Here is a 26,016-nt window from a genome sequence, read left to right as displayed (position 1 = left end):
ATGCCTTTGTATGCATACATATGATACAGCTCCTCCTCCTTTCGGGTTGTCGCTCTCCATCAACCCATCACTCAAGATATTCCCAAATTCCTCTCCTAGCCTCACAAGTATCCACAAATGCATCTATCCTTGCCTACGCGGTGTTAGCATACTCCAATCGTCACTCCCCCACCGTGTCCACCCCGGACCAAACTCACCTCTGCTTATGCTTAGGATTCTTCGAACAGATGATGTACACATATCGCCCCTTCTTCCTCCTTACGCTCTTACATCCATCACACAGCTTCTTGACCGAACTCCGCACCTTCATGCCGCGCGTTTGTATCCGTCCACCCATGCTCAGGCCATTGAAGCCTGAGACGAGGTCTCGGATTCCATAGTTCGATTGTTGTGAGGCTTGCGCGCGGAAGGTGGAGAGGGTGGGTCGTACGCAGGAGCATGTTGGCGTGTGGATGTGTTGGGTGCGGGTGCGGAGGGTGGTGCGGAGGGTTTGGGTTGAGCATGGACGTCGGAACGCGGTGGTGAGGGCGCGGGACAGCATGACGGCGACTCGAGAATCCAACAATCGCCGCGGTCGGCCGAAGAGGGTGTGCGATGGAGGCGGTTGTGCGTTCTGGCGTGGGTATGATACCAGTGGAGCGTTGATGGTGTCGCCGCGGAAAATGTATGCCAAGGCGCTAGCGCACTGGAGCATATCGCGCCTTCACAATGCATATCTCTACAACATCACAATCTTGCATTCTTGTTGTCAACATCTGCATGTGCTACGAATTGCAACCACCTGTCACCACGAATACTTCGCATCGCCGAACCCTATTGCAGTGTTCGGATGGCCCGCCACCTATCAGAATCCGCGCCCTAATTGAAATCCAGGACCTCCATAACCCCCCATACTACTGGGACCATTGGATCGGCCTCCTCGGGCATATGGCGGCATCTGTGATCCATGTCCGGTTCTGCCACTGACTATGTTCTGCTGGCTATGCAAAGGGGCTATCTTCTGCGGAACGTACGTTGCACCGTATCCTTGGAGAGTTACCTGTAGTTGTGGTAGTATTGTTGCGAAATCCACTGGATGCTGTCGCACACGTGGCAAGAAGAAGGAGAGCTGTTGATTGGGATAGTGCGTGCAGGTACGACTAGCGCTAACTGCCCAACGCTCAACTGTACGCAGAATCGTGTCTGCATGCTTGTGAAAGTGAAGGTTTACAACATCTTTCCAGAAGCCAGGTGGATCACGGGCCCAATTCAGTATTGCGTACTCCGTTGTCAAGCCACTAATAAATTTGATACTGAAAAAATCTTCAGCTCCTGTCTTCGAGTGATCCGCTGGGACGTTGTCGAGGGGATCAGGAACAAAGATCATAGCTTGGATACTGATTAGGACCTGGAGGATGGTCGATTCGCCTGGACACCATTTTTCGCCTGGCCAAGTACCAAGCAGGGACAAACATACTACAATGGGATTAATACATGACCGGGATCGTAAGTCGCAGCAAGCTTACCCTTTCCATCCTTGTGGAGATTCGGATTTAATATGAGTTGGCCGCCTTGTGTACCTCGAAAGAACATTTGTGGAGGTTTGTAAGGGAACTCGGCTGTACACCAAAGGTCGAACTCAAAAAGCCTGTTCTCATATGGCGTGCCTTCAGGGCCTGCAATCAGAATTCTACAAGGATTAGTAACCGGCTTAGGCGGCAACAACTTACCGACCCACTTACTTCATCACATCAAGTCGGGATATGGCGTGCTTGACATATATCCCAGATGACAGTCCTGTCTTCAATGTCGTTATTTCAATGATAAGTCGTTTGACACGACCCCTTGGCGATTGAGTGGTCATCTGCGCTTCTCTCGCAAAATGGAAATAGGGCCAGATCTGATCATCTGGCACTTCGACGATACCATGATCCACCGGCCCTGCATTGCCTTCCCCAATCTCGAGGTACTGGGAAAGGTCGGATATCTCGCGACAAAGCCACAAGAGGTCCGTACTTTGCTCATCCTGAAACTCATTCCGTGACCTCTGAGCACCGCTTAGCATGACTTGGCTCTGGATGTTCAGATTGCGAAGATTCCCGGCGAGTGCAGAGGCGTTTTGGCCAGACAAGTTTTCTGTAAGACCTTTGAAAGACAGCGTCAGGAGATTGATATTGTCCGGGAATACAATACGCTCATTGAACATGACAGCCTGTTTTGATAGTTTGTGGACTCCGACATTGCGGAGGAAGCCAAAGAAAGCCATGTAAAGGTTCTTTCTCTTAGTCGCATCGTCCAAACTGTCGTTTCGGAGTAGCTCCGCGGCTTTATCGAGGACCTTGCTGTTAATCAACATCGACAAGACGGCCTTGGGTGGGTCGACATCGAAACGCGTGGTGTCTGGCTTGTTGTGATCGGGACTGGGACACAACACTGCAAGGAAGGCGAACAGATTCTCGTAAAACCTGTCTTTTTGCCTTTCCGTGTCCAAAGCTCGATGTCTACCTCGGCCTCCAAATTCCCTGCTACCAAACATCTCTGGCATGCTCATGTGACTCTGGTCGTAGCCTGTACCCCTTTCGACAGTTCTGTTGATCTTAGTCTTCGTTGTTGCATCACTCCTCTTGGCCTGGCAGTATTCTCGATCGAATCCGCAAAGCATCACCCAGATGATGAAAAGTCGCCCGCGGCTGCAGCAACATACTATCTTGGTGCCATTGACTGGTATTTCTAGTGCCTTGGACTTGTTGAAGCAGGCGATGCAACAGGCTCTCGAGCACTTACTGCACTTGACCTGCGAACTGATCGTTGCTGTGACTGTCAATTTCTGACATCTGGTTATGGAGGCCTTCGAGATTACCTTGTCCACTGAGCCAGCTCTGGAACAGTGTATTGACGCCACCGCTGTTTTGTATGAATTTGGCGTTGCAGTTTTGGCATTTTCTGTCAAAGATATAGCCGGCAAAATCACTGTAGGTGTTAAACTCGACTGCGTTCGCATTTGAAAGCGCGTTGCACACTGGTGCTGCTTGCCGTCAACTTCTGTCATTATCTCAATACATGATCATTATTTACCTGCATCTTGGCAGCTCATGTTTTCGTTTCGTGAGGCACGTATATGTGAGTGTACTGATCGATGGGGTAAGCGCAGGAGAAGTATTTGAGCGCCAAATGACGAAGCTGGCAAAAGGTATATGTGTTAGCTGCATGGAAGAGCACTACGCTTCACTTTCCAAACGCCACAACACCGGAAGTTGTATGTCATCTCTGCCTACGCTGCCTATGGATGCTTATGTATAAATAGCTTTCCCATTCAAGTCTTCAACACGCAATGTCGAGACAGTTAACGAGATCTTATCTAGTGACAGTATCTCTTCACACCATCTTCTTCCTTTGTCTCTCCAAATTCATTGAACTCTTCGTAACTCCGGCGACGAGGAGATACTTGGGTCTCCGGTCCGGCCAGCGACACCACTCCCATCTCCTCCGCTCTGCCACTGGCAATCATTGGCATATCAACGTTGGTTGTTGACTGCACAGAAGGCTCCGTCGCTTCGGGAGTCATCTCTCGCATTGCTTGTTCAACCTCTTCGTCTTCAAACTCATGCGACGTAGCGTCGCCCCTCGTCTCGTCTGTTTCCCTTGCTTCTGTTTGCTTCTGCCAACGAAACGAGAAAAATGGTCGCTGGATACTCAACCCTGTGACTTGACCGGGTAATCTCTTCTGGCTCAAGATCTCCCTGCCTGTGTGTATGAGGTCGTCCTCTTCGTCATCGGAGTCGCTTTCGTCACTCCAGTCATCCTCCATCCCCTCTACCTCTTCCCCAAAGACCATGTTCATACCATCATCTATGAAGTCGTTTCCTCGTAGCTGAAGCATTTCATTAGCATAATCGTTCCGCTTCTTTCTATGTTCTTCCGCTTCTTCGTCTTCGTTTTGTGTGCCACCGAGAAGATCGTAGTTGCAATCGCTCATGAAGCTTGTGTCGACCCATATGCTACCTGCTGGACTGGCGTGTTCACCCGGTGTATACGAAGGAGAGGATCGCTGGTAGTATATCGATCGTCGTGATGAAGGCGACAGAAGGTCGTCGGGGAAGTATACTCCAAACATAGGAGGAGAATGTAGAAGAAACTGGGACGGAGTTTGAGGTGGGGAGCATGGTGTTATTGGTGATGGTGGTAGAGCGTAGGTGCTTGAATCTAAGGAGGCTGATGGGGAGCGTTGTGTAAGGGTTGACTTGCTGGGGGGAGATAAGCTTATATTCGCTCCGTTGGTACCATTCTCATTCTGTTTGTCTGACTCTAACCCATCAGAGATCCCATCTAGGTACCACAATGTTTCTTGTTCCGGCTTGGGCGAACTAGGTGGAGAATGCGGGGTCTCGTTTTCCTCATCCCCAGTAACAGAGGTTCCTTGCGACTCGCCTCCCACGCAACGCCTTTTTGAGCGCCTCTTTGGTACAAAGAACTCGCTCCATCCTTCCGCAAGGAATGGGGTTAGTATCGCGAGATCCAGCGCTTTCATGCAGCTACTAGATCCCATCACTGACGCTGGAATCGCCAAGCCGGTTTGCAGAGAGTCTTCCTCCCACGATACCTCTTCTTTTGCGCACCGCTCGTACACGTCCACCAGATTAGCCCATCGAACTTTCTCAACATGCCAAATTCGCTTAGCTGCATGGTAAACATGAGACAATTCTGGGTCTCCAGAGCTATAAGGCTTCAAGGGCCCACCGACAAGGCGCCAGACATGTGCAATCCGGTCAAGGGAGGCGATACACTGAGTAATGAGGCACCCCGGGCAGACATCGCCCATCCAAGGGTTGCCGGGATGGACAGGGTGCTTGCAGAAGCGTGTGGTAAGTAGATCTAGGGATTCCTCTTCCTTTTCCCCCTCGTCTTCGCCGTCTTCGACAGTCGAACAATCTCCTACATCTTGCATGTAAAGCTGTTCCTTGACCTGTTTCGTATTCATGAAGGCCTTGAATGTATGCGCACTGGGTATTCCTCCCACTTCCTGGTTTCGCACCGCTTGTACTTTTCTTCTCCATACTGCTTTTGACGGGTAAAGCGCTGCTTGGTCGGGATTCTCGATACTGGTTTGCCAATTGATGTAAAGTGAGTAAAGTCTCGGTCCAAAGATTCCAAGGGCAGCTCTGTCGGAGGTGAGGGGTCGGCTCGGAGCGGCGGTGCAGTGAAGAGAGTGAGTAGCGGTCGGAGTTGAGGACATAATGATATTACGTGTATGTTCCAGATGCGTGATGGGTGAGCGGACGGAGCAGCCACGTAAGAAGAGTCCTTCCGTGAGGCGCGATTGATCGCGATTTGGGTAATAGCTCAGTCGATAGTTCTTTCACTCGATCTTGAATCGTGCCTGTTAACTCTCACCTCGTACCTTCTCCTAGGTTTTATCTTCTTTGATGACTTGGTCTGCCCTAACAGAGTTGAGTCCAGGAAACACTCCGCATATTTAACACTGTCATATCTTTGTTTCGCGACAAACCGACGTGATGAATCACTCATATTCACCGCAATACCAAAAACATGGAAACAAGAAGGCTCTCTCAAATGAGACATCGCAACCGTATCAAAATCCCAAGCAATATGCCAGAATAGTTTGTGGCAAATAACTGGAACATAACACTCCGTGGATGTACGAGCGCTTGATTGTGAGGTCCGAATAGAAAGGAATAATGCTCTGAACCCCTCTGTTCGAGGGAATCGTGAAGACCCCAGATTAGTGATACTGGAGGGAAACGCCCCTGGTGTGGAGTCGGTGCTGAACGAAAGAGAAAGCATGATTAAGGCTCATGGTAGCGAAGATAGTGGGGTCAAAGCTCGCAAAAGAATAATGCCCAGCCGCTGATGGTCCCAGACGATAGTAGCTCGATTCGGTGTTGAATCCTGTAGATTGCTCCAGAAGTCACAGGCAGATACGACTGGAGTTGTGTCAGTAATGGCAGTTGTGAAGATAGCATTGGTTGCGAAGGATTTGCGTATAGATAGATGTAGTCGGGTCATCTAGATCAGTGGTCGCGTGTCAGTGACCGTGCCGCAGGGTGTTCGAATCAAGACCTGCATAATGTAATGTAGCTCGCATGCAAGCTATCTATGCCGACCAAATCTAAAACGGACAATGCCCAATGCCAGCAATCAATGGTTTCAAGAGAACTGCTCGATGCAGTAACCCACGATGAGATGGAGGAGGACCCAGAACCCGACGGTGAGGTTTTTGTGGATATATGTCGTGCGTCGCTTCCGTGTAATGCGAGGGCCCGTTCCAAGGTTCATGTATCCATGGATTTTACCATTGTCTGTTCTAGGACTAGCGGGTGGCTCCAGTGGCTGGGGTGGCGGCCGGGGATGGCATGCTGTTGGCTGACAATGCAAAGTTATGCTGTGAGACGAGTGCCCTGTCGTCGTGGTATGCGAGCCAAGTCTAAAGCTTGCAGAAGATGAAGTTGCTTGTGGAAGGAAGGCCGGGTTGATGATTGTGACGGAATAGGCCGGGCCAGCCAGTCAGGACGGTTCGGGGGAAGCCGCTGGGCTTGCTTGACGCAACACAACGGCTGCAGTCCACCAGCGCTCGTTGATAGCCAAGGCAAATGAGTTCAACAGCTGCTCTACGAACAACACCGACCTAGATCATGTGGGCACCAATGCTATGTCAATCTCAGCCTGAGATCATCTCAAAAGTAAGCTTGCAGGCGGCGCATGTCTGGTCCACTTGCATGCTCTACAAACGCGTGAACGGCTCCACCGCGAAATTAGAGAGCAGCACAAAGACAACGCACTGATAATCTCATATCTCATCTACCAATATCAATTCCATGTTGAAGATCTACCAAGAACACAGTCGGTGCAAGGTAATCGAACAGACAGGCGAATGACTAAGCGATGGTACCGAGATGGCCGATGCTCGGACTTGAAGATGCAGGTTGCCCTACCCATCCCGTCAAAAGCGACCTCCTCCCAACTGTCCCATATCGCTAGATCGCACGATCCCTGGATAGCTCAACAGCGATTTCGGCGCATTCAAGAATGTGATATATGCTATTGCCGAAATAAAGCGACTGTTATGTCCAGCTAACCCCGCAACTAACCTAGGCTGCAGCTACGACTGGACATATACGAACACGCTTGCCCTCAGTTGCTGGTCTTATCCAATGCATACTCATTAGATCGGCAACCAACCCTCGCTACGATTGTTCCAATTTCCGACAATGTCTGGACCATACCTCCACGGCCATCATGCCTCCGTCCTCCGTTCTCATAGCTGGCGTACAGTCGAGAACTCCTGTCCTCACCTCCTCCCTTACCTCAACAACCCTTCGCTCAAGATCCTCGATGTAGGCTGCGGGCCAGGCACCATCAGCGTTGATCTTGCTACCCGCGTCCCACAAGGCTTCGTCTATGCCATCGATCCCTCTGCAGAAGTGATCGAAAAGGCACGAAAACACGCAGAAGAAAGGGGCGTCACAAACATACGATTTGAGGCTGGAGATATCTTTGAATGGGACAAACTTGACGGCGTAGAGGAGGGGGGCTTCGATATCGTGCACGCACATCAAGTGCTGCAACACCTACAAGATCCGCTGGGTGCGATGAAGGAGATGAAGCGGTTGACCAAGTCAGGCGGCGTCGTTGCAGTTCGAGATTGCAACTACAGCGCTATGGACTGGTACCCAGAGCATCCGGGCATGCAGAAGTGGAAAGATCTATACATCAAGATCGCATTTGGATTGAAGGCACATCCCAACATGGGCAAGTATCTGCATGCGATAGCCATGCAAGCAGGGTTTCCAAGAGGCGATATCGAGGCTAGCGTAGCGGCCTGGACGTTCAGCACGCCGGAAGAGAGGGAGTTCTGGTGCGGACTTTGGGCCGATAGGACTGTTAAGAGTGACTATAAACAAAGGGCTCTAGACAGCGGATACGCGACGGAGCAGGATCTGGAAGAAATTGCAGCGACGTGGAGAGAGATGGAGAAAAAGGAAGACGGCTGGTTCGCCGTTATCAACGGACAGATCATATGCCACGTTAGGTAGGGTTTATAGGTAATCAGGCACCTGTATTGTCCTTCCTCTCGGTCATTCTTTTCGCCTCGCGCCTCTTACCTTCCTATCGGACAACATCCTTAGTACTTGGCCCCGCACGTCTACGTTACACTCATCCCACGCTTTCCGCTTACCTCCAATCGCAAGACCAACCGCATTTACCGCGTGCCAGTCATCTGACGGCTTATGCACTAGCTACTTAGGCCTGTCGTAGCTGCCTGTAGCTACCTGAGCTCTCTATATCAACCCCACTTTACCCCTCCAACTTCGAACAGCTATCAGCGCATTCCACGATACTACCAACATTGCATTCTCCTACGATACTAAACAAACCCGATATTTAAAGGCCAATATGCAGTCCACAACCGTCCTTGTCAACTTCCACGGCGACTGCCCAAAGTGCGGCGCCGGCATCAGCGGCGACGCCAAGACCTGTGGATCTTGCGGCAGCGTAAGACGCTTGAAGGAGTCTTTACGACTAGAATATCGCTAATCACCATCGCAGTCTTGCCCAGTCTAGATCGATGATATTTTTGAGTGGGTCGGCATAGTTTGTGAGGCTAGATACAGGGGATACCCAAAGGCTGGACATGCACGGCGTTGATATGGGAGGCGATGCTGTTTCAGATTACGAGAATAGGAGCTTGGACAGCAGTTGGCACGCCTAGTGAGTGGTCGAATGAAGCCGTTTAATGTGGTATCTCTGCTTCTCGTCTCTCCTGACTGAATCTTATGATATGTGCTATGCCTGTTTCCTGTACAGCCCTCCAGTCTAGGTCCTTTTCGTTGGGTTCTTCATTGCTATTCATATAGCTAGCTCAACTTACTTCTATTGTGACCTTTGATGGGATCTACAGATAGTCCCAAGACTATGAAAGCGAACAAGGCTTACACGCTTCGAAGGATGAACGAAGGTAACAGGGTCTTGGTGGAAACCATGTTAAAAGGGATTGAAAGTAGCTCGGGAGCAATCTGGTGCTATGGTTTTTGATTGATTTGTGATGGCAAGGGATGGGAGCAAGATATGCATATAACAGAATAGACAGTGTGAGATGTCCAACAGGTGAGTGTGTTTCCATGTGCGAACGGAGCGAGCAGGGGGAGATAGCAAAGATGTCCATACCCCTCGGGAGGCTTAGCAGATATGTCCAGCGGAAAAGACGTCGCATAATCACACCATGGACGAACGCATCTTAGGTACGCACGCATCAGTCAAACTGTTCCGTGCGATAGTTTCCTTTGTGGTACTGATGACTTGCCATGTATAGTACGCCTTGACATGTCAAGACAGACGTGCTCTGACTGGAATCGATACCATAGGTATCACGCTGTCTGTGGCGATAGGCTCGTACGGATTATGTACTCTCTCGATCGTCCACCCACCAACTCTCCACCCTCTCTCCGTCCTTAGATAAAGTAATGTCCAAACGGCCAGTATTACCGGGACATTCGAAAGCATGACGGCAGTGTTACATGAATAAAGGACACACCGACTCCATGTATCTAAAGAGCCAACTGTGAGCATGTACGAGAAATAGCACCCTTCAAGGTTCAGAATCTCCGGATGATATCCCCCACAGACAACCTCACTGAAGTATGGAGGAATTGAACTACATGAGTACCCTTGTAGTTCAGACGCCATCATCTAGAGCCAAGGAGTCAATAAAGTGGTCTCGAGACGCCTATGGTGCAAGGTCGTCGCATTGAAGGGATGTAAACTTACAGTACCAACAGCCATATTGAGCGACAAAATGCCGCCATCAATAGTGTTTCTGATCCAGGGATGCAAAGAAGTACGGAAGATAGACGTTGAGAGCGCAGCGATCAAGGTTGCTAGGCTCACTCCAGCCGAAAACCCTAGAATAAGTGGAAGAGGGCCGAATTTGTTTCCAGTGATTAAGAGCATGGTGATTATGAAGACAGTGGCACTGAAGATGGCTTGAAATCCACGTGCGATAAGCACGGGGACTGAGGGAGAGATGCGCATCTTGTTGGATAGGTGATTTTCAGCGCAAGGGTTTCAAACATAAAGGTAGATCAACAAGTGAGGCATTGGAGAGAAAGGATATCAGTCTCGTTTGAAGTCATCTGTCAGAAGGGTGCGCTTTGCACAGCCGGGAGTTAGTTCGCCATTGTTTGCTATCTGAGACGGGGCGGATGCAACATGACACTGTCAGTCAGATTATCGAGTAAAGTCGCACGAAACTGGAAGCAGGTAGGCGCAGCGTCTTATGTCATCACTTCGTGTTCATTATTGACGTATGCCAGTACTGGCAACTAGACCCAAACTAGATTACGTCCACTGTCGTAAAGAGAGTGCTCTGATGATAGGTATCGTGGTAAAATAAAGAGGCAGACGTGAAGTCCTCCAGGAATATGCGTAGAACACTCTTAACTACTGGCAAGTCGAATTGCCAAAGGGATGTCTTATCATGACTTTGTACGATTAGTCAGATCATTAATCCTAGATTCGTTTGGACACACTCACTCTTGTACGACTATGCTTCTAGTAGCCCTTCTTCATTCGCAAGAAAGCCAGCATGGCGGATACCGCGAGGACAAGAACTGCAAGGAACATAAAGACACAATCGGCTTGGGTCGACCTACACCTCGATACCATAGCTTCAGGGTCGGTGAACCAGTACCAGCACTGATCATCGCGGCGGCAACCACCATTGAAGATGTCGTTGAAGACTATCTTGGCAGCACTGTGGTAGTCTATGTCACCGTTGCAGTCCACACCAGAGATCTTGATAGCGAGTACCTGTGTCGTTGTCAGTCGAAACATTCAATCGAAAAGTCAAGACCGTTTCGGCCCAAACTGGCACTTACGATTCCACCTGCCGCATTGATGAGAGCAACCAAGGCATCAATGATCAAGCCAACCATGCCATCTAGGAAGGTCAAGAATAGAGCAGCGACCCCCAAAGCAGCTCCCAAGATTGTGACGCCGCCCACGAAAGCGGAGAACCCCAAACTGGCTGGGAGGCTACCCCAGTGGTGACCGCGTATCAAAGAGACAGAGATCCCGAGTACAACAACACCGAAAAGAGCTTGGAAGCCGCGAACGACGAAGTTGAGAATTGGGTTTGCGATAGCCATGTTGCTTTGCGCGTACAATGAGGAGTGTGCGTGTGTTTGTGTTGATGTATATCCAGTCAGCACGACAACAGTGGTATCAATGTGATTGCGACAAAAAACTTTTTCGTCGCGTGTGAGTTGAGCTGAGAGTGGAACGTGAAAAAAAGGTAGGCGAAATGGGTATCACCTCGCTATTTACGCTTGTGCGCCTGTCCGTACATGCACAGCATATACCTATTGGCTTTCCTCGCCTGTGTCACCTTCATGTCTGGCAGAAGCAGTTTCATGTTGCCGTGCGGCGTCCAAGGCAGACACATCGTTGGCACCGCCTTGTATCCATCCCGATATACTGGCTTTTCGGGGCTAATCCTATTATCGTGAAGGGATCTGCAAATACGGTATGGTTGCCTGGATCAATTTTCAGGGTTCTGCCAGCTTTGGAAGAGTAGATAGCCATGAGGCTAGACTGCCATCGTACCTCTTTTCACCGGTAAAATCTAGGGGCACATCTGTGACTCATAGTAGAGGCTCCAATTGAAGCAATGTGCTGCTATTGTACATACCATTGCTACGATGGCATCATTCTAAGGGGGTGTAGAGCTTCAGACCCCACCGTCCCTATTTTTATCACACCTCGCACAGCAAAACAAGTCGTCACCGTCTCGAAGCGACGCAGTATATTGACGGTCACCAATGGAGGCTGCAATTGTCAATGCGCAAGGCGTCCAGGAATTGGGGGCCAGAACTTCTCACCGGTAAAAATTATACCTGCCTGGAAGTATATCGTGCAAGGTGACAGCTCAAGTGAGGCAGGGTGCATGTAAGGCCTCACCTATTATCCGGATCTTTGAGTTCGTTGATAAAGTGTCAAAGGTATGCGCAAAGATGTGCTCGTCACAGTACCCCTGTCTGGGGCTGTGCTAGTCTCATCCAATAAGAACGCACCAGCCTTTGGCTTAGCCTCCGAGGTAGCAGTTGCCGTCTTTCCTTGATGTTCCCAACCTATTTCCATGCTAAATCATTGCATGTTAGTTGCTATTTTCATAGCTCAACGGCGGTGGCAAGTATCTTGAACAAGCCAGCCAGGAAAACGTCTCGTACCAGAAGTTGAACGTCCATTGCAGAAGTGATAGACGAGTCGCGAGTTGCTGTGGTTGAACAAAAGTAGATAATGACGAAGCAAGTAGTATACCCTTGTGGAGTATGAAGGTATCCGAGCAATCTGACGATAGAGAGTAGGGTTGCTATAGCGCCCTGGTATCACTCAAGACTAAAAAGCCATGTTGGTCCCTAGGGGATATTGCACAAGCAGTGGTGGTAATTCATGAAATTATTAGCTATAGTGAGAAGAGACCGAGATCACTTGTTGAGTCTCGCAGCCCTCTCGGGGTCTCTCCACCAAGCACACTGCTCCATCCTGATAGCTGTGCCCTCGTCCTCCATCATGGCGCCACCCATAGTCGGGGGATTGACCACTAGTTGCCTGCTTCCAGTTCCCTCGTACTGCTCCCAGGTTGCGCTGCCCGGCAAGGCATAAGTGTTCGGATCTCCACTGACAATAAAACTCGCCCAGTAAGCGCTGTACATATCCGCGATCACTGGGTATTGTGTGTTTGCTTGACCGTTAAAGTATGAGGAATCGCTAGCGTGCGGCACGCCCAGGTATGTGGCCGCCCAATTTGGTGTGTTCCAGCGCGCTTTGTAGACTGGGGCAGAGGTTGAGGAAAGAACGGAAGCCGTGTCTTGAACTGGGCATATATAAGAGTAGTCTCCGTAGGCCTCCGATACTCGCTCGAACTGGTCCGAGACGTAGCCCAGTGTGCCAGCCTCTGGCTTTACATCAGGGTAAAGGGTCTCAAGATCGGAAAGATCTTCAGCTGTTAGACCTGGAACGAGAGTCTTCCAGAAGTTGAGATAATCGGTGTTGGTACGTAGATCTTGTGGCGCGAAGGCTTTACCTTCGTCGGTTGTGGAGGAAATCAACATGGGAATGTTGAAAAAGGTGCCGTCTTCGCCGGAGGTTGAACCGCGCTTCTCAAGGAGGGGGCCAGGAGAGACAGGTTGCCAGGGCCAAGTGATGTTGTAGTTGTGGGCGTTATACAGCGAAGAGGACATGAACTGGATGTCATCGGCTTCGGCGGCGCGGAGGCACTCCAGGGCAGCAGAGCTGGGTGACAAAGGACAATTCAGATAATCCATAATGTCTGAGACTTGGCGTTGGTAGATAGGGTAGTCAACACCTGGGAAGGCACGCGCAGTTGGCGAACCAGAAGACATGATAACCTTGCTGAACAAAGGCTTTCCGGCATCCTCGTTGTAGTCGTGGAACAGGTGGATACCAACCGAATGACCACCAGCACTTTGACCACCGAGGGTGATCTGGTCTTTGTCGCCTCCAAAATCGCCGATATACTTTTGCAAGAATTCCAGAGCCATTTTCTGGTCGCGGATACCCAGGTTCAGAAGGCCCTCTTCTTCCATAAACTTGCCTGGCAAGCTGCCCAGCGCACCAAGTCGATACTGAACAGTAACAACCATGAGGGGTTCTGTGCTCTTCTCCACAAACAGCGCTCCGTCGAAACTGCGGTGAGAGCCCGATACGAATGATCCTCCGTGCAAGTAGACCATGGATGGCAGTTTCTGGTCCATAGGAATACCTGAGGGTCGGTACACGTTGATGGTAAGACAAGCTTCAGACTGTCCGAGCGAGCTGTACATGTTCTGGAAACATGCCGGCCCAGTAGATGTCGCATCCTTGACACCATCAAAAGGTTCAGGCCATGTTACCGGCATGAACCTCCCCTGACCAACTGGTTGCGTGGAATACTCAACATTCATCCATGCATCCACTGGCCGACTGAAGGTCTCAGTCTTCTTCAAGTTCATGAGCATCTGGGTGCCCTGGAACGATCCATAATCCGGTAAGCTGACAAGAAGCGATCCATCTGGCGTCTCATGGTTCGGAGGACTTGGTCGTTGTGGCGTGCCAGGCTGATATGGTCTGGCATAGGTAAAAGCGCCAAAGTACCAGAACAGCAGGACAGTGCTCCCGGAGAAAATCATGATGATGGCTAACCTTCTCTTCAGCCATCGTAAGGAGAAACGGGTTGCTTTCATAGTATTCTGTTGCTCCCGGACTTCTGCCGATGGCGGCGCAGGGAGTCGGTCCGCCATAGGTACCGGTAGGCGCTACCGGCAACGGAGAGCGGAGTGACTGCGGGGATAAAAAGCGATGTAACTATTCCTACGGATAATCTATCACGCGCTTACTCTTGTTCGCGCTAGTTTGACGTTGTGATGGGGACGATGTTGGTGTTGAAGGTGAGATAGGGCACGTGGCTGGCGAATAATGACGTTGCCGAGACACTACCGAGTCAAGATATCGGTCGTGCAAGGATGTTTAGAGCCTTTCCGTGAACTTGCACGATGAATTACCTCCGAGGCTTGCCCTCATAAAGGATACCTTCCTTCTCCAAGCCGCTTCACGACACGTCCGAGGAAGCAGTTTTTCTCTTTCATCTCCCGCCCAACGGACGTATCCATGAATGAATGGATTATACCAAGATACTATGTTAGCTCGGTGCTTGGCTGAAGCCAAGTATCGCATCGGTGAAGAAGCTCATCGCTCACACCAATCTTGGGTGCGATCGCCGATATTCAATAGTAAGGAAAAAGCGACTTCAGACGATAAACGGATTCTAGATTTTGGTGAGGGGTGATAGTCGGTGGCGTCCGGAGAGGTAGAAGCCATCTGCTGCACCCCGCAAGCTAACGCAGCACAATAAAAGCATAGGCCTCGACCGGTGGATGTTCTGGCACCGAAAAGTAATCAACGCTAGCCAGCGCTGTGCGACTGACACCTTCCTTGTCAAGTGCAGAACAAAAATTGGTGTATCGCTAGCGTTACTGTCTACCCAGGATTAACGTACATATCCACACAATCTCCCATCTGAGCCTACTTTCCCTGCTCTGCCGCCTCCTTCTCCACAGCATCCGCCATATCCGCCAATGTATCGAATTTCCAGTTGTACACTGGATCATCACGGTTCCCCATAACCGCTCCTGGCCTATAAATCCAGGAACTCTTGATTCCCATATCCTTTGCTGGGTGGTGGTCGTGGTATTGAGATTGCGCGGTTTGCAGCACCTCGTGCTTCTCGATGCCGAATTGCTCCTTCACTTTTGCCAACATGTACTCAAAGTTTCTCAAGTCAGGCTTGTAGGAACCAATGTCTTGAGCAGTGTAGACCGCGTCGAACTTGTATCCCTTGAGCCCATTCGCATTTCCAAGCTTGAACGAATCATGGTCGACGTTTGAGAGCACGACAAGCTTGAAATATTTGGACAGCCTCTCTAATGCAGAGGGTATGTCGGAGAATCCGGGCCAGTGCCCAATACTCGCTCCAAATTCCTTGCTCTCTTCTTCACTGGGCTTCTCCAAACCAAGTTGCTCACACATTTCTGGGAGCACCATAGTAAGTACTTCAGAGTACTTGAGATGGCCGTGTTCTCTCTCAACTCTTGCTTCGATCTTGTGCATGACCTGCATGATGTGCTTGCGATCCATGTTCTCTTGACCAGACTTCTTGAGATGTGGTTGGAGAGCGATGAGAGCGCCAGCCTCCCAGTCGATCAGCGTACCGTATACGTCGAAGGAGAGGAGTTTAAAGTCTGTAAGTTTGGACATGATGGCGGTTGTTTGCGTATTTTGGCAAAAATGATGTATTTATAGGTTTGGAAAACCTCTTGTGTTTGAGCTCTGTATTGATGAACGGACTGCGAGTGTGTTGCCGATTATTATATGTTGCCTCATGACTGTACAGTTGTCGCTGCCCAGAGGCCTCTTGGAACCCCACTTGGTACTATGACGTTGGCGGGGTATGATAACGCGCCCTACAAAGTACATGCTAGCATTTGCGACGGCCGAGACGTGATAGTTAACTGTGAGTCTTGACCTAGACGCTACATACGCTTCACTATGCGATCTGGTATTGCTGTATAGGTGGGCTGTACCTTACAAAGGGGAACATGCATGCAGCTGACGCGCGGGTCGCGCTTATCTCCGCCAAGTAGAGCATATCAAGCCACCTTGGAAGAGTCGAGGGCGAACAATCATGAAGCGCATCTACAAGAATCCCAATTTTATTCGAAAAATGTTCATTTGTAATCGGACCGGCATTTACCCTCGGCCTACGCTGTGTTGACAACATCAGTTCTCATCTCGTACGGCAGACTACCAAGTTTCGACTCCAAGACTTCCTTGGTCAGCCTCCACAGATTTCTTTGCAACTTTTCATCTCTGGCCTGCTTGGACGCTTCTTGGACCTTCTTATCAGGAACAATGTATGAGTTCTGTCAGAAGTCAGCTTGAGATTCTGAACGAGAAGTATGAGAGATCTCTACTTACCTGAATCTGATCCTTTACAATATCAGGTGACGCGGCAGCAAACAGGGCCGGGCGACATCCTTCAGCTACGGGATCCTTCATGAACGGCCTAACTGCTGCGACTCCAACCTTTCCCATGGTACCATAAGCCTCAACTGCCTGATCTTGCTGGTCCGTTAACACGCCGCCGGGGTGTGTCGCATTGATCCACGGTAAGCCGCTGCTCTCTGTGACTTGACCGAATTCGCCAGCCTTGACACGAGAGTACAGCTCACGTAGGAAGAGTATCTGTGCTAGCTTGGTGCGGTTGTAGAGCTTCATTGCGCCAATGTCTTGGTTCATCTCTTGGATCGATTCGAACTTCATGCTCGAGTCAGCGCCCTTATGCAGATCAGAGGATTGGTGTACGATGCGCGAGTCAGGCGTCTTCTGTAGTATAGGCAAGAGCGTGAGCGTAAGATGTGCCTGCGAGAAGACGTTGACCTGCATGTGGCTGTCCAGACCATCACGCGTCTCATTGTATACGCCGACACCCAGCCCAGCATTGCAGACCAAAGCGTCAAGTCTGTCCAGCTCCTTTGCCAGCGACTTGGCTACTTCGTCCACCTGCTTTAGGTCTTCGAGGTTGCACTTGCGCCACTCGACTTTACTTATATCACCCCATTCCTTGAGCGCTTCTTGGGCTTCATCGGCGTGCTCTTCCTTGTTCGACAGGAGGTAAATTTTCGACGGGTTGTGCTGAAGGAGATGTGCGACGATGCCGTATCCAATGCCGGCAGAGCCGCCAGTAACAACGTAGACCTGTGATCGTGGTCAGTAATTTGATCGTGTAGATGAGAGAGTATCAATTTACCTTCCCGCTAAGGTCAGGGATGTCTGTGTTAGGGTCGAAGGCGCTGCCGATGGCTTTCTTGATTGTGTCCATGATGATCAAGAAGAAGAAGAAGCGTTAGTTGGATAATTAGTCTTGCTCAGTGTCTTTGGTATCCGAAGGGTAGAATGTCATCTTCATTCAGGCGAGAAGTAGGCTCATATCACGTCGCCCGACGCGTCGCGCATCGTGTCGTCATAATGAAATGGGTGGAAGCTCCGCCTCTAATTATGCCTACTACATGTTGCCTAAAGCCCCAAGCATGACATCAGCAACCTACCGAGCTAGCCACAATCATCAGCAAACGTTTACCATGTTTCATACGTGGATGCAGTCTGGGAAGTGTGTTGGTAAGGATGAGCAAGCGCAAGCTTAGTTCAGCGGTATGGACCGAGTGACACGAACACAACTGTCACAAGGTCTTTCTCACATCACACCAACACCAGTATCAAAAACACGGCATACATGACCAATGCGCTATACGGGATGTCTGCCAGGGTGATTAAGGACCCGGTGGTGTGATATCGAGAGAGGACTTTGTGTAAGGAAGAGGGGACGGGAGGTGGACTGCGAGCCTGAAAGGATCCGCGACCCCGCCCCACACAAGTAGGTACACCAAACCATCGCGTTCGTGCGTACTCTCCGGTCGCTCATCGCATAACTAGCCTCCGCATGTGTCATGCCACCTAAACATACATCTCATATGAGGCATTACATGTAGTTTGCAGGTATCTGGTGGCGAGCCGGAGCCCTAACAAATATCCCTTAGGTCTACTACCACGATCTGATTCACGACTGATTATCATGGCTGAAATTACCATCTTTTACAAAACTTAGGACAACACAGTAGAGCCAATTCTCTGCATTCCCAAATATTCAAGAGGAAGTTACGATATCTGATGCCTATAGGCTGACGCTAAGTCTTGCCTTGTATAGTGTTTGCGTGTATCACTCCCAAGCCGAGCCACCAGCCCACTGTCTGTCCAAATCTCCGTCGTTGATCCCCTTTCCCGGAACTCCTTCAATGCCTCTACCTCTCCTCTCCAAAACACCAACTTCGACGAAGCCGATGCGTTCATCCATACGTACCTTGTATGCTGTCACTTCTTTCTCCGGTGGTTTCTCGTTCTCTTCCGTATGCTCGCTCGTTCGCACTTTCCGGGCACAGTAGTAGTTGAATGCGAATGACTTAATAGTCCGCCAAACTCTTGGATAGAAACAGGTCTCGCAAATGCGTACTAGAGTGCCCATGCTGATATACTTTGCACTGTTGGAACAGTCTGAAATACCGCAGGTACGTTGGTGAAGAGCATCATAAAGTTCAGCGAGGCTGAATGTAGAGTGCGAATGGAGGCCAACAGCCATTCTCACGGTATTCGGAGCTATGAGAGTGACCTAGAATCGCGATATCAGCACAAAGTCTGACGCTTCTGGCAATGCTTATTACCTTTTTCCACTCGATCAGACAAGCCACGAAGTCCATTCCCCTTTTGCTAACCCTCCTCCACACCAACAGACTTGCGAGATCCAGTTCCAGAACAACTTGTTCCATCAACTCAGCTGGCAGTCTCGATAATGATCCTAGATCAGGTGCGGTAGCGTAGTCGAGTTCGAGAGCATGCCGACCGTTATCGAAAGGGCAATGTCGGGCGAGCTTGTCGTGTTCAATCACGCTGTAGAATGTGGCTTTCTCATAAGGAGTGAGGGTTATGGTGTTGTAGGCCGACATGACAGTGTATCCGGAGAAGCTGTTGATTTCAGGAGGAGAAACTTTTGGAAAGAAGACCGTAACCTATTGCGCTGAAGGGATTGAATAAAGTGTGCACGAGGCCTAGGCTCTCCAAGTACATCGCTAGTGAAATGCGCTTGTCAATTGACAGTGAACGAAATCAGAACAGTGAAGACTCATACGGACGTCAGATCAGATCAGGTAGATAGTTGGAAACATTGTTCTTCTTGTGGAGGATCGCATTTCTGGGGTCGTTGGCCTGCGAAACGCCATTTAGCTATCTGCGTCAAGCAAAACTCGAGGCAACTGATATTTCATAAAACGACTGGTAGAAAGAGTGAAGGCTCCATCCAGAACCAGGATTGCGCAGTTTTAGCAGCAAGATGAACCCTTGTGGGTTGTGGTAGCAAAAAAAGGGGTGATTATAGAGGTATCGTAAGACCTTCACCCTCAACACCTCTACAACCATCCAGCAAAAACGAACAGACGTACAAGCCCGACGTGGGGGTCGAACCCACAACCTTGAGATGTACTGAGTAATCGTGTCTGTTAGACCGTGAAAGACTAAGAGTCTCACGCTCTACCGATTGAGCTAGCCGGGCTATTGCTGTTGTTCGATGAAAGACTGGAAATTAATTCACATTATATCCTTAAGTATTTTGGGGTAGCAGAGAGATCGAGCAAGAAACTGGGTGAATCTCATATGGCCGGGATAAATGTTGGTTGGGTGGGGGGGAATTCGGCGGGACGGTCGAAAATTTCATTAGTGCAACACCAAAAATCACCCGCATGCTCGCTAAAGCACAACCGCAATACGTGTTTATTGGCCATCACTATATCGGCCACATGGTCACAAGATAGTCGTGGTATGAATGAGAGACTTGCTGCAATCAGGGTGTGTTGCGACAGTGATGTATATCAAGATCGTTCACCTATCTTCCAGTCCACATATAACAAAAGCACTATCAGAGCGGCATAATCAACTAAATGCATGGTCGTTGGATCGATGCGTATCATCCTTAAACTGCGCAAACGTGGTGCTATTTTAAGCGTGACGACTCCGCCTTCAGTGCGACGTTACCTAGGTACGAGGCCACAGCCTCAGAACTCGCAACGCGAGCAGCTAGTCAAAGTAATCTCTTTGGACACCATCGCCGACAAGTTAGGGGCGAAGGAATGTTGAAACGATGCAACGATATCGATGCTCTAGCCACTGTGCAGGCCGTATAACACAGCATTCTGCGAAATGATACAAAATACACGATCCAATCGCATAGTATTGATTGGGTCATCTCTCTTCCATGCTGTCAAGCAAGACGCCGCAGCACGAACCGGGCTGAGGGAAATTGTAGTATGCCCGCCTCACAAGCCGTGTTGGTACTTGGCGTGTTCTGTCCAAATTCAATGGGCATTTGGTTCCAACGCAACGGCAGCAATGTTAGCTATCGAATGGTAGACAAGAGGTTGTATTCATGTTCCTGTCAAGAAGGGTTTACTCGGAAGCAAAAGCATCCCGAAGGTTAGTATCAGGGTGCGGACTTGGCGCAACGTCAGGGTCTCCACCAAATCTCTCCCCACAGCGTGGCGCCGCGTAATGGCACTGCAAGTTGGGTAGTTTGCAGCATCGCGCGTCAATGTCAGCTTGGTGCAATTTGAGACGTGCGGCCAAGGTGAATCGATCTTATTCGTCGACATAACGAGGCCCCAGGGGCGCGGTTGCAGCAGAAGGCCCAGGGTAGTGGTAGGCACTGCCTCAGCACTCTGGTCCGTGCCTACATCTTTCGACGACCGGCAGTCAGCGAAACCTTGCAACAGGATCCGCAAACATTCCCGGCGCTGGTGGAAGTTGACCTTCGCTTTCTTCACGATACAAACGCGATCACGACACATTGCGCGCATTCGGTATAAACCTAACTCGGAGACGCCCGCCAAGCTGCGTTACTATAACCAGGGTGGCTTACGACGAAGCTCCGCAAGACCTCCGTATCCGTCCGCGACGCGACAACACATTGCAGAAACGACGACACACCGGCAGCTATCACATGAAGTGGTAGACAAACCGCCCTCTTCGGAGAAAGACGCCCATCGCAACATTCGGCCGCTATGGCCAGCAGGCCGCCCGGTGGACCGTCTCATAGCGAGAACCTGATCGACTTCGACGACCATCAACCCACATATTACTCGGGTGCACCGCCACCCGCCAATGACCATGACCTCCTCCACCGGTACGACATAGACAGCTCCGATGCAGCGCCGCAAGGTCGGCCCTCGGTTTCGTACGATGACTTTGTCGGGGGTGGGAGGGCGACGGCAGGCCTGCCGGGCGGGCCTGGCGCACCCACGGGTGACTCGCCCTATCTGGGAGGAGCAAACAACAGCAGAGCCTACTCGCAAACCTCGGACCTGCACAACTACCAGCGGTACTCGGATGCAGACATACCGGCAGACGACGATGCTTCAGCACAGGGCTACTACGCTGCGGGAGGAGCGTATGACCAGCCTTCACCAGGCATACAGCGCGGGGCATCCAAAAAGGCGCACAACAGGAATAGTATCCTGAGTCTTGGAGGTGGCCTGACTGGAAAAGTCAAGAACATGTTCGGGAAGGGCAACGAGTATTCCGAGATGGATCTGCCATTGACCGAGAACGCAGCACACCAACGGCAGCCCAGCGCGAATACGACCGCAAGCGCACGCGACGATGGCCAGTCCTCCAAAACGAAAAAGGGCATGGGTTCATTCAAGTTTGGCTTCGGCAGGGGCGCGCCAGATCCCTCAACGTTGGGGCCAAGAATCATCCACCTGAACAACCCGCCCGCGAATGCCGCCAACAAATACGTCGACAACCACATCTCAACCTCGAAATACAACATCGCCACCTTCCTTCCCAAGTTCCTCTACGAACAGTTCTCCAAATACGCCAATCTCTTCTTCTTGTTCACGGCCATTCTACAACAGATCCCCGGTATCTCCCCCACCTCGCGATACACTACCATTGTACCGCTTGGTATAGTCTTGCTGGTCTCGGCCGTCAAGGAGTACATTGAGGACTACCGGCGGAAACAATCTGACTCTGACCTCAACAACTCAAAAGCCCAAGTTCTCAAAGGCTCTACCTTTGCAGATACAAAATGGGTTAATGTGGCAGTTGGCGACATCGTACGCGTTGAATCCGAACAATCCTTCCCCACCGATTTGGTCCTGCTTGCTTCGTCCGAGCCCGAGGGTTTATGCTACATTGAGACGGCCAACTTGGACGGAGAGACAAATCTGAAGATCAAGCAAGCGATACCCGAGACAGCTGACTTTGTCAGTCCTGCTGAGCTGGCACGACTAGGAGGCCGTATACGGTCAGAACAGCCTAACAGCAGTCTATACACCTATGAAGCAACTTTGACCATGGCAGCTGGTGGTGGGGAAAGGGAACTACCACTAGCACCCGATCAGCTGCTGTTGCGTGGAGCGACACTGCGAAACACACCTTGGATACACGGTGTCGTGGTATTTACCGGACACGAAACGAAGCTGATGAGAAATGCCACGGCTACGCCTATCAAGACTACTGCAGTGGAGAGACTGGTCAACAAGCAGATTCTCATGCTTGTAGTCATTCTCATAGCGCTAAGCATCATCAGCTCTATAGGCGATGTGATTATACAGTCCAAGGAGAGAGACAGCCTCGAGTATCTCAGACTTGATGCTTTCAACGGCGCCAAACAATTCTTCCGCGACCTCCTAACATATTGGGTACTATACTCCAACTTGGTTCCCATCTCGCTTTTCGTAACGATTGAAATCGTCAAATACTACACTGGTAGTCTCATCGACTCTGATCTCGATATTTACTATGAACCGACAGATACACCGGCAAAATGCCGAACTTCGTCTTTGGTCGAGGAACTAGGTCAGATTGAATACATCTTCTCGGACAAAACAGGTACTCTGACATGCAACATGATGGAGTTCAAGCAGTCTACGATTGCCGGCATTCAATATGCCGATGAGGTCCCCGAGGACAGACGTGCGACCTTTGAAGACGGTGTTGAGGTCGGAATCCATGACTTCAAGCAACTTGAGCACAATCGCAAAACGCACCACAACAAGTACATTATTGACCAGTTCCTTACTCTACTCGCAACTTGCCATACAGTCATCCCCGAAAGAAAGGGCGAAAAGGCCGCCATCAAGTACCAAGCTGCATCGCCCGATGAGGGCGCCTTGGTGGAAGGCGCAGTGACTCTTGGCTACAAGTTCGTTGCGAGGAAGCCGCGCGCGGTGATTATCGAAGTCGATGGTCGCGAGCTTGAATATGAACTCCTAGCCGTTTGCGAATTCAATTCCACCAGGAAAAGGATGTCTACGATTTTCCGTACTCCTGAGGGCAAGATTGTCTGTTACACCAAGGGAGCCGACACCGTCATATTGGAGAGGCTTGGCAAAGACAACCCTCATGTGGAAACGACGTTGACGCATCTTGAAGAGTACGCTTCCGAGGGACTGCGCACGTTGTGTCTTGCGATGCGAGAGATCTCAGAGAGCGAGTTCCAGCAATGGTGGTCGGTCTTCAATACTGCACAAACAACTGTTAGCGGTAATCGTGCCGAAGAGTTAGACAAGGCTGCTGAGCTCATTGAGCATGACATGACTCTGCTTGGAGCGACTGCTATCGAAGACAAACTGCAAGAGGGTGTACCAGACACTATCGCTACCCTGCAATCCGCTGGCATCAAGGTCTGGGTCCTCACTGGAGATCGCCAAGAAACTGCCATCAACATTGGCATGAGTTGCAAGTTGATCAGCGAGGACATGAGTCTACTCATTGTTAACGAAGAAAATAAGGAAGATACGCGAGACAACATTCGCAAAAAGTACCAAGCAGTTACTAGTCAGAGCCAAGGTGGAGCTGAGATGGATGTTCTCGCTCTAGTTATCGACGGCAAGTCGCTTACCTATGCCCTTGAGCGTGACCTTGAGAAGGAGTTCTTGGACCTGGCTGTCAGGTGCAAGGCTGTCATCTGTTGCCGTGTCTCCCCTCTACAGAAAGCCCTTGTCGTCAAGCTTGTCAAACGCCACCTCAAGGCTATCCTTTTGGCTATCGGTGACGGCGCAAACGATGTTTCCATGATTCAGGCCGCTCACGTTGGTGTTGGTATCAGTGGTGTTGAGGGGTTGCAGGCAGCACGTAGCGCAGATATCGCGATTGGCCAATTCCGCTACTTGCGCAAACTTCTCCTTGTCCACGGCGCCTGGAGTTATCAGCGTGTCAGCAAGGTTATCTTGTACTCTTTCTACAAGAACATTGCCATGTTCATGACACAGTTCTGGTACTCTTTCCAGAATGGGTTCTCGGGTCAGATTATCTATGAGTCGTGGACGCTGACCTTCTACAACGTGTTCTTCACAGCGGCGCCGCCTTTCGTCCTGGGTATTTTCGATCAGTTCGTAAGCGCGAGGCTTTTGGACAGGTATCCGCAGCTCTACCGCCTCAGTCAGTCTGGTGTCTTCTTCCGTATGCACTCTTTCTGGTCTTGGGTTGGAAATGGCTTCTACCACTCGCTGATTTTGTATTTCGGTGCCCAAGCATTTATTCTCTGGGACTGGCCACAATGGGATGGCCGAAATGCAGGCCATTGGGTTTGGGGAACCGCCGCTTACACTGCTAATCTGGCGACCGTCCTTCTCAAAGCCTCCCTCATCACCAACATCTGGACAAAGTATACCGTGCTAGCTATTCCGGGCTCCATGCTGCTTTGGTTCATCTTGATGCCCATCTACGCTGTCGTAGCCCCCAAGATCAACATATCCAACGAATATGTTGGTGTAATCGAGCGCCTCTTTCCTGACCCACGCTTCTGGGCAATGGTATTGGTACTGCCACCACTCTGTCTCATCAGAGACTTTGCGTGGAAGTACGCGAAGAGAATGTACTTTCCGCAGAGCTACCATCACGTTCAAGAGATTCAGAAGTATAACATACAAGATTACAGGCCACGGTATGTTTTCCCCAATTTTTATATTTGCTCGTCACGATTCACTGACTTTGCAACAGTATGGAGCAATTCCAAAAAGCCATCCGAAAAGTCCGACAAGTGCAGCGTATGCGCAAACAGCGTGGGTATGCGTTTTCACAAACAGACGAATCACAAGCTCGGGTGCTACAAGCCTATGATACCACACAGCAAAGAGGGCGGTTCGGAGAGATGGCGAGTTCGCGGAAATAACCCTAGGCATTTGGACCTGATAAGGGGAACGCATTTTACTCATCGGAGTTTGTTCGGCGTATGGAAAGTAGGCGGTATGATGTTCTTGTACGACTGCGCTCCCAGTAGGTATGATGTCTGTGATGTGAATAGTGCAGGTGTTATTGATATTAGCGTCAATCAACGAGGACTTCTAGTTGTACATTTCTAAAGGCCCCTTCTGTGTTCATTACTTCCCCTGCGCTTACAAATTGCGTTCAACATTGTGTTGTGTCTCCAGTGCGGAGCTATCTCCACCCCAAATGTCTTTCGCACTGATCGGAGCTTCCTGTCGCAAACGTAAAGAGCAGCTTCACGTGCCTCTAACATTTTCATGCAACGTCAGAAACCCCACGCCGGCTCATCGCTTATCCAATGTAATGGACGAACGGTAAATCACGACTATGGCGCGTACTAATTATCCGGTGCCTTGAGACTAATAGCTCTTTACCCGTCCACCGCGTGGTGGCAGAGCCAAAATGTGGGTACGGAGGGGCACCTGTTACCCCACTATCGTCACTACTGCGGTTGTGAGCGCTCTTTTGCCAGCAACACAGCACAGACATGCGGTTTCACCACGCAGAAGTTTCTTGTTGATACTGTTGAGACCAACCGCTATTTATCCATTTATCGACAGTCGCCGGGCAAGAGGAAGAGGAAGTGGCGGTGCA

General features: G+C 50.3%; 10 protein-coding genes and 1 non-coding gene across 11 annotated transcripts; 2 read left to right on the top strand and 9 right to left on the bottom strand.

The window, feature by feature from the left end:
• Positions 1-2: 2 nt before the first annotated feature.
• Positions 3-627, bottom strand: CC77DRAFT_1090376 (hypothetical protein). Its single transcript, XM_018529515.1, has 2 exons — positions 198-627; positions 3-133 (listed from the first exon to the last, which is right to left on the bottom strand). Exons 1-2 carry the CDS (start codon positions 539-541, stop codon positions 124-126), a joined length of 354 nt encoding a protein of 117 aa, XP_018391916.1. The 5' UTR covers positions 542-627; the 3' UTR covers positions 3-123.
• Positions 628-733: 106 nt separating this feature from the next.
• On the bottom strand, positions 734-3,073 carry CC77DRAFT_1090375 (hypothetical protein; the record flags this gene model as incomplete). The annotated part of the gene is made up of 5 exons (XM_018529514.1): positions 734-1,455; positions 1,506-1,669; positions 1,722-2,567; positions 2,764-3,004; positions 3,055-3,073. 5 exons carry the CDS (start codon positions 3,071-3,073, stop codon positions 845-847), a joined length of 1,881 nt encoding a protein of 626 aa, XP_018391915.1. The 3' UTR covers positions 734-844.
• Positions 3,074-3,337: 264 nt separating this feature from the next.
• Positions 3,338-5,212, bottom strand: CC77DRAFT_1056562 (hypothetical protein; the record flags this gene model as incomplete). The annotated part of the gene is made up of 1 exon (XM_018527923.1): positions 3,338-5,212. One exon carries the CDS (start codon positions 5,210-5,212, stop codon positions 3,338-3,340), a length of 1,875 nt encoding a protein of 624 aa, XP_018391914.1.
• Positions 5,213-7,205: 1,993 nt separating this feature from the next.
• Positions 7,206-8,030, top strand: CC77DRAFT_925821 (S-adenosyl-L-methionine-dependent methyltransferase; the record flags this gene model as incomplete). The annotated part of the gene is made up of 1 exon (XM_018533883.1): positions 7,206-8,030. The coding sequence occupies one exon, from the start codon at positions 7,206-7,208 to the stop codon at positions 8,028-8,030; it is 825 nt and encodes a 274-aa protein (XP_018391913.1).
• Positions 8,031-10,545: 2,515 nt separating this feature from the next.
• Positions 10,546-11,141, bottom strand: CC77DRAFT_1004433 (hypothetical protein; the record flags this gene model as incomplete). Its single annotated transcript, XM_018523266.1, has 2 exons — positions 10,546-10,803; positions 10,872-11,141. 2 exons carry the CDS (start codon positions 11,139-11,141, stop codon positions 10,546-10,548), a joined length of 528 nt encoding a protein of 175 aa, XP_018391912.1.
• Positions 11,142-12,479: 1,338 nt separating this feature from the next.
• On the bottom strand, positions 12,480-14,183 carry CC77DRAFT_979525 (alpha/beta-hydrolase; the record flags this gene model as incomplete). Its single annotated transcript, XM_018536029.1, has 1 exon — positions 12,480-14,183. One exon carries the CDS (start codon positions 14,181-14,183, stop codon positions 12,480-12,482), a length of 1,704 nt encoding a protein of 567 aa, XP_018391911.1.
• Positions 14,184-15,075: 892 nt separating this feature from the next.
• Positions 15,076-15,807, bottom strand: CC77DRAFT_925140 (HAD-like protein; the record flags this gene model as incomplete). Its single annotated transcript, XM_018533844.1, has 1 exon — positions 15,076-15,807. One exon carries the CDS (start codon positions 15,805-15,807, stop codon positions 15,076-15,078), a length of 732 nt encoding a protein of 243 aa, XP_018391910.1.
• Positions 15,808-16,058: 251 nt separating this feature from the next.
• On the bottom strand, positions 16,059-17,665 carry CC77DRAFT_52654 (NAD(P)-binding protein). The gene is made up of 4 exons (XM_018532018.1): positions 17,658-17,665; positions 17,360-17,611; positions 16,528-17,307; positions 16,059-16,472 (listed from the first exon to the last, which is right to left on the bottom strand). Exons 2-4 carry the CDS (start codon positions 17,429-17,431, stop codon positions 16,311-16,313), a joined length of 1,014 nt encoding a protein of 337 aa, XP_018391909.1. The 5' UTR covers positions 17,432-17,611; positions 17,658-17,665; the 3' UTR covers positions 16,059-16,310.
• A 588-nt stretch (positions 17,666-18,253) lies between these two features.
• On the bottom strand, positions 18,254-19,495 carry CC77DRAFT_1069699 (hypothetical protein; the record flags this gene model as incomplete). The annotated part of the gene is made up of 3 exons (XM_018529095.1): positions 18,825-19,495; positions 18,467-18,772; positions 18,254-18,280 (listed from the first exon to the last, which is right to left on the bottom strand). Exons 1-3 carry the CDS (start codon positions 19,104-19,106, stop codon positions 18,254-18,256), a joined length of 615 nt encoding a protein of 204 aa, XP_018391908.1. The 5' UTR covers positions 19,107-19,495.
• A 104-nt stretch (positions 19,496-19,599) lies between these two features.
• On the bottom strand, positions 19,600-19,708 carry CC77DRAFT_t4. Its single transcript has one exon. It is a non-coding gene; the product is annotated as a tRNA-Lys (tRNA).
• A 1,398-nt stretch (positions 19,709-21,106) lies between these two features.
• CC77DRAFT_1069693 (phospholipid-translocating P-type ATPase) lies at positions 21,107-25,327 on the top strand (the record flags this gene model as incomplete). The annotated part of the gene is made up of 2 exons (XM_018529094.1): positions 21,107-25,099; positions 25,156-25,327. Exons 1-2 carry the CDS (start codon positions 21,210-21,212, stop codon positions 25,325-25,327), a joined length of 4,062 nt encoding a protein of 1,353 aa, XP_018391907.1. The 5' UTR covers positions 21,107-21,209.
• Positions 25,328-26,016: the final 689 nt, after the last annotated feature.

Source organism: Alternaria alternata (assembly GCF_001642055.1).
Source record: "Alternaria alternata strain SRC1lrK2f unplaced genomic scaffold CC77scaffold_1, whole genome shotgun sequence".
In the NCBI taxonomy this organism is placed as follows: Eukaryota; Fungi; Ascomycota; class Dothideomycetes; order Pleosporales; family Pleosporaceae; genus Alternaria; species Alternaria alternata.
The sequence above is the reverse complement of the archived record's forward strand: the minus strand, read 5'-3'. Positions and strand labels throughout refer to the sequence as shown.

What these genes read in the sequence shown, in the direction of transcription:
- CC77DRAFT_1090376 (XM_018529515.1), bottom strand. Translation starts at nt 541, where the DNA reads ATGCTGTCCCGCGCCCTCACCACCGCGTTCCGACGTCCATGCTCAACC.
- CC77DRAFT_52654 (XM_018532018.1), bottom strand. Translation starts at nt 17,431, where the DNA reads ATGGACACAATCAAGAAAGCCATCGGCAGCGCCTTCGACCCTAACACA. An exon ending in TCCCTGACCTTAGCGGGAAG is followed by an intron (nt 17,308 to 17,359) that starts GTAAATTGATAC and finishes CCACGATCACAG; the next exon opens with GTCTACGTTGTTACTGGCGG. An exon ending in TTGTAAAGGATCAGATTCAG is followed by an intron (nt 16,473 to 16,527) that starts GTAAGTAGAGAT and finishes GACTTCTGACAG; the next exon opens with AACTCATACATTGTTCCTGA.